Source organism: Dicentrarchus labrax, unplaced genomic scaffold (assembly GCF_905237075.1).
Source record: "Dicentrarchus labrax unplaced genomic scaffold, dlabrax2021, whole genome shotgun sequence".
NCBI classification, from domain to species: domain Eukaryota; kingdom Metazoa; phylum Chordata; class Actinopteri; family Moronidae; genus Dicentrarchus; species Dicentrarchus labrax.
The window spans coordinates 23,931,715-23,937,962 of NW_026136707.1; the positions used below are offsets into that span (position 1 = coordinate 23,931,715).

Below are 6,248 nucleotides of genomic sequence, written 5' to 3' on the forward strand. Positions count from 1 at the left end.
TTGTGTTTGTTCAGTCCTGCTAAAGCTGTGGCCATGTGTGTGAAGGAATTAATAAAAGCCCACAAAACAAAAAGCTTTTATCCTAGAATCCTGTAAAACAGGTTTAAGGTCTTAGATGACATCTGCAATATTTTAATATCTTTATCCACCCTTTTATTTTCCATGGAACTCACACACTTCGTTATGTTTAGTTCAGGAGCCTTTAACCCCGCGCCTCCCTCTTTTCCCTCGTTATTTCACGTGGCAGCGTTGGCACCGAAATGGTGAAGATGCCCCTTGAGACAAAACTTGAGACGACACAATTCTTCCTGGAAACTTTAATTGTTTTGACAACTCCTCACAAGCCAGTGAAGGTCAAGTCCAACAGTGCAGCTGACAGTAATGTACAAGTGCCCTCTCACACTGGCAGGAGGGTGGTGAGGTAAATTCGGTGTTCAATGTCATGAAAAATAAAGGCTTTTCTTTTCTCTTTACATTAACAATGGCTGCTGACTCTCCAACAGGGAAATCATTGAATATTTACTTAAAGACATTGCCTGTCTGAATACAATTGGTTGTTGTCCAAAAGGTGTCTGTTAATGTTCACATATTTCATTAATTCATAACCAACGTTTAATGACTTCATGGTGTCAATCATTAACCTCTTAAGGAGAACCTCTGACTGCACACATATAACAGGGACATTGTTTTACAGTGATTTTTTAAAAGGGATTACATTGTAAACACTGTCACAAGTGCTGTAACTCTCAGTTTTTTTTTGTTTTTTTTTACAAGAGTGCAATGTAACAGAGTCAAATCAGGCCTTTTTTTTAAAAAGATCAAACAGCAGACCAACCCTTTGCTCCAAGCAGGTCAAAGTTGTCATAGTTAATGAGTACAAAACAATTCAAGAGAAAGCTAAGCAGGGCAAATAATAGAAGAACTCGTGTTGAACTCCACCACATATCTACACAGGGAGGGCTGCTTCAGTGCACATTCAAAACCTCTGCAATGAGCCTGACATGCTACATATTAAACTATTCCAAAAACACTGCAAAGAGTTAACTGATATCATCATGTGAGGACATTATTGGCAGAGCATAACCACGTTCATTTACTAAAAGACTTAAAAGTGGAAACACAATATTTACATAACGACAAAAAAAGATTTTAATAAAAATATCTTATAATTACAATAGTCTATTTTAAGCATATAAGTCTTCCTTTCACATACTTTTATAGAACATTTGTGTCTCTATATGTACAATCTTAATTGTCTCGAATCAGAATTGTTCTTTTTTACAATATCAAACATTTTAAGATTCCAGGGATGACATCCCTGTTCAACACAAATCATCTATTTTAAACAATAGATGTCCAAAACATGTACAATGATTTTTCGCAGTTTAGTAAAGCTTTAAACTGGAGTCATTTTTAGTTATTCTTTAAGCACAATTCACAAACAGTTTTCATAGCTGTTGACAGACGGGTTTCCAACAAAAAAACTTCTCAGCGTGGGGATTCCACGTTTTCACTCTTTTAGAAAGAAATTTCAAGTGACAAGAAGTAAAGTTAGAGCAACTTAAACAGGAGGAAGGAGAGGGAGATGTCTACATACTGATTCCTTGTTCAATGGAACCCAAAAAAAGGGAAAAAGCTGATATGAATAGTGATTTTATTTGGGTTGAATTCCTCCCAGCGGTTTTGAAATCCCCTTGTGATTGTGCCTCCAGTTGGGTGTGAGTCCCTGGCGAAGCTTTGCTGGCTTTGGAGCGGCTCTGTGTAGCCTGCACACCTGTGGAGGGGATGAATAGCAGCGGGGGGGTGAGCTACAGAGCTCCAGACTTACTGGCGCCACCGACAAAACAGAGGCCATGCTTGATCAACAACCCAAAACAAACCAGGTCAAACAACAACCACACAGCTCCTCAGGCTGTTGGGCAAGGCTGCCGAGAGGCTCTCAGAAAGACTGCAAGAGTGTCTCACTGTAACACACACCGCGTACATGCTTTTGGCCTTGCCCAGGTGTGTTTAGATTCAGTGCTATAAAACTAACTTTACAGCCAGAACTGCAGCTTGAATGGGACTGTGAGGGACAGACAGAGAGTGAATGAGAGAGAGAGCGAGAGAGGGAGGAAGGAGTGTGTGTGTAAGAATGAAAGAGAGGGCAAGCTGAGGTTTTAACCCTCTCTTCTTCCCAGATTGCTACACCAGTGACAGTTATTGCGCAAAGCACAGCTGCCTCTGAGGTTGGTGCCAATTTAAGGTTTCTCAATTATTATTTTCCCTGACATCTACTGGCCTCCCCAGAGCACTCTAGAGATTGTCAATTTACACCACATATAGGCTACAATAATAAAGTTAATGGGGATGCCTCAGTGACCACCACTTATGGTGTTTTCAACTGGCCACACACACAAAAACAGCAAGAAAACTTGTGATTGTAAATAAAAAAATAAATTAGAAAAACACATTTAAAATGTTATTTTAGGCCAACTTACCAATGCAGTGCTTATATCTCAGCGGCATAAAATAGAGTCCTCCGGCTTTTTGACTATTGACGTCCTCTACAAAAAAAAAGCAGAAAAAGGAAACATGTAAAACGGGTTATCTCCCATGGATAAGACTAAATAAAGGCAAGGCCTAAAGCCCTGCAAAATAAATGATATACAGCAGAGCAGTAGAAAATCAGCCGGCTATATCTCCCATAATAAATTCTCTTATAGCCTATTGAATAACAAATTGCCCTTATTGTGCGCAGTGGAGTGGGCTGCAGGCTGAAGGTACTTCACCAATCCTGGGATAAGGTGGGCCTCTGACACACACTGTCATTATCATGCAAATCATAAAGCCCGCAATCAAGTGCGCAATCTAACCCACGCCGAATGCGTTTTTTGCGCATGATTTTTCAAGGCTGTGCAGTGAGCTGTGTAGCATTTTCAGTGTTTTCTGTCTTTTTGTCCTAACATTGGAAGGACAATGACACATAACGGGCATGACGCGCTTTGTCTGAGTCTGAGTGGCGGACGGCAGTCTGGCACGGGGAGGTACAGTAAATCGGGGTCCCCGGTAAGTCCCGCTGGAAACGAGGAATGGAGAGCCGCCTCCGCTGATTAAAGCTTACCTGGTGGTGGTCTATGTTGAGCACCGTCAGCGGTGTCCGGCTGGGGTTGGAGGCTGGAGGAGCAGGGCAGGTCCCGGTCTGTTGTGGCTGTTGTTTATGGAGAGAAGGGTGCGTCTCCAGGGCCAGCTGCAGGTCCAGGATGTAGTCTATGACATGCTGGAGGATCTCCACTTTGCTGACTTTCTTATCCTGCGGAATGGTGGGCACCAGGCGCTTCAGCCGGCTGTAGCAGTCGTTCATGTCGTACTGCAGGCAGAACAGGTCCTCCTCTTCCATCCTGCACCGGGCGATGTTGAGGCTCTGCTTCGACAGATAGTGCAGGGAGAGCTCGCTGCCGCTGGAGGAGGAGTCCTGGGGGTGGACTGGAGTAACAGCCTTCATCTTAGATAACCAACGGCTCAGAGAGAGGCAGCGAAAAAACAAACAAATAATTACACTACTGGTAGCAGGAGGTATTTGAGATTATGCGCTGTAAACACGGCGAAAGCTACTCTAATACAGCCGCAAATTAGCGAGAGAATAAGATAAACCAAAAGGCGGAATTCTAGTCTGTCAACACATCCCGTGGAGCCTCACAGTTCCTCTTACTTCAGCAGGCTCGGTGTGAAAGGAATGAATAGATTTCCTACATTTATAGAGGAGAGGGGAGGCGCCAAGCCAGCCGGCTGACAGATCAGGGAGAGAAGCTGGTCAATCACCGGCAGCCCGCTGCCCACCGACCCCACAACGGAGCCGAGAAAAAGGCGTGTCTCATTCTGTGTGTGCTGCGGTGGGCTGCCTGTTGGTAGGAGAGGTGTTTGTATGTGTGTGTGAGAGAGAGAGGGGGAGAAAGGAAAAGAGAGAGGGAGAGAGAGAGAGAGGCAATTTAAAGCCGTCAATTGTGCATTAGCATCGCCGTACAAAGAAAAAAGTCTCAAGTATCTTTACGAGCAGCCGAACAAGAGGGCTAGCTTGAAGATTTCCTGATTGATGCATTTGCACAATTCAGCTGGCTGATTACCGTCGGATTGCATCTTTAGTTCCGTAGTCATTGATGCGTAATTACGCACAGGCTCACTTGTATTGATCACCCCTGTGACAGATGATCCCGAGCCGAACCACCTGCTTAAATGGAGAAACCTGTCTCACCTCACGGTGGAAACCAAACTGAAAACACATCGTGACTGCAGTCCAAATAATTCATTATAAAATGTAGCTACATGTAATAATATTCCAGTTCATTTTAGGACTTTCAGCACATGTGTGAAACTATTAACTCTGACCTTATTGCAGTCTATAATTACAACGTTATTTATGCAGCATTCCTTCGGTGAATTGTAATTTTCCTCTGACACTTGTTTTTATCAGATTTATTACCACTTCATAAGAGAAACCGGGGTCTCGAGAACGTATAATTCCCATCATCATCTCTGATCTAATAAATTGTTATTATGACTTCATATAACAAACATTTTCTTTTTCACAACCCTGACTGCAGCTCTAGGGGAGCCGGGACAGGCCGATTTGGCAGCGCCTCCTTGCCATTCCTTACTCCAGCTGTGTGTTATTGTGCCTCCTACATTCCTCCGCTCTCGGGGACGCGTCGCCGCTCCGCTCCCTCCCTCACAGCCGCCTATTGAGCTGCCCCGCCGGGTAGACTGCCTGGCGCCACACATGGGGAGCTCATCCATTCACACCCAGCTCCTCTCCTCTCCTCTCCTCTCCTCTCCTTTCTTTCTTTCTTTCTTTCTTTCTTTCTTTCTTGTCAGACAGGTTGCCAAGACAACATGGAAGCTACACTCAGCTTCAGTTCAGCCTGAATCCTTAGTGTTTTCCATCCAGGATGCATAGGGGGGCCCTGAGGTCTGAGTCTAGTGGGGATGACACCCACCTCAGTGCCTCTTTGGAGGTTTAATGTCCCAAACTTTATGGGAACCACCACAGTCTCTTCTGTCATGAATATTGAAAGGCTTAAATGGCTTTAAATGGGTATTTTCCTCTTCTCGCTGTGTCTCTGTCTTTCTCCCTCTGTCTCTCTCTTTCTCTGTTTTCTGTTGCCATGGGAAGTGACTGTTCTGCTCAGTAATGTGTGCAACAATGTTTGGTTCAGGGACAACTTCAAAGGGGTCAGTGGTATGAATCTTTGATGGTACCCTTTCCACTAGCAACATGGTGCATGAACTCTCGCCCATGACAAGCAGATGACGGACTAGGTCTGAGAGAAAAACACTGTCCAGTTTAGCCATAGCAATGACTCACAAATGCTTCCACTTTGACCATGTATGTCTATAATAAAACAGAAAGTTGGAGATTCTACACAGTCTGAATTTCAAGCTCGTTGGCTCTCTTTCTGGAGGCTAATGGGTTGAAAAAACTTGCTGCCAAGAATAGTTTTCCATATAAAATAATTCATTTGTAGATTCCACAGAAATGCTTCAAAACAGGCAAAACCAAACCAAAGACTGTAACGAGGAATACAGCAAAGTGTATTTGCATCCACCTGTTTTGGAAATAAAAATTAATTACATATGATGTGTAATATATACATATATAAAGTTTTTACGCTTGGCAGAGGTGGAAAAGTTGTGACAAGTTGTGTATAAATAAAAACAGAATGTGCTAAAATGCAATGGAAACAGACGTAGCAAATAAATGATTACGTACAGGAAGCATGTGGCTTATATGTCCAGTGTATATTAGGAGGATATATTGGCAGAAATATAATTTAATATTCTCAGGTATGTTCTCATTAGTGAAAGAATCACTCTGTTACCTTAGAATGAGCTGTTTGTATCTAAAGAGGGAGTGGGTCCTCTTCTACTGAGTCCGACATCTTGAACTACCATGTTTCTACAGTGAAGTGAAACAGACAAACCAAATGCTAGCTTCTACAAAAACATCAGATTAATTCCTGAAACACATAAATATCACATTTCCATCACGAATTGCAGATGGTTCTCCATTGTTTAAGGTTTGACTGCAGCTCCATGGTGCCTTCTTCTTCTGCACTGGTTTAATGGCACTCAACTGGAGAATTAGCACCACCAAATGTTTATCTCAATGGCCACAACTCCTAATATTAGGGGATGAAAACACACCTTCAGTTGCATTTCCTATTGCAGATCTTCTGGAAATGTATTTAAAACAAGCTCTACATTTAGACAGA

General features: G+C 43.0%; 1 protein-coding gene and 1 long non-coding RNA gene across 2 annotated transcripts; one reads left to right on the forward strand and one right to left on the reverse strand.

Moving 5' to 3' along the window:
- Positions 1–302: 302 nt before the first annotated feature.
- id4 (inhibitor of DNA binding 4) lies at positions 303–3,708 on the reverse strand. Its single transcript, XM_051406609.1, has 3 exons — positions 3,104–3,708; positions 2,481–2,546; positions 303–1,774 (listed from the first exon to the last, which is right to left on the reverse strand). Exons 1-2 carry the CDS (start codon positions 3,482–3,484, stop codon positions 2,499–2,501), a joined length of 429 nt encoding a protein of 142 aa, XP_051262569.1. The 5' UTR covers positions 3,485–3,708; the 3' UTR covers positions 303–1,774; positions 2,481–2,498.
- A 34-nt stretch (positions 3,709–3,742) lies between these two features.
- Positions 3,743–5,751, forward strand: LOC127367083 (uncharacterized). The gene is made up of 2 exons (XR_007885436.1): positions 3,743–3,887; positions 4,581–5,751. It is a non-coding gene; the product is annotated as an uncharacterized LOC127367083 (long non-coding RNA).
- Positions 5,752–6,248: the final 497 nt, after the last annotated feature.

Excerpts from the sequence above, each read along its gene's own strand:
- id4 (XM_051406609.1), bottom strand. The coding sequence starts at position 3,484 with ATGAAGGCTGTTACTCCAGTCCACCCCCAGGACTCCTCCTCCAGCGGC. Across the intron at positions 2,547-3,103 it reads TCAACATAGACCACCACCAG|AGGACGTCAATAGTCAAAAA; the intron begins GTAAGCTTTAAT and ends TTTTTTTTGTAG.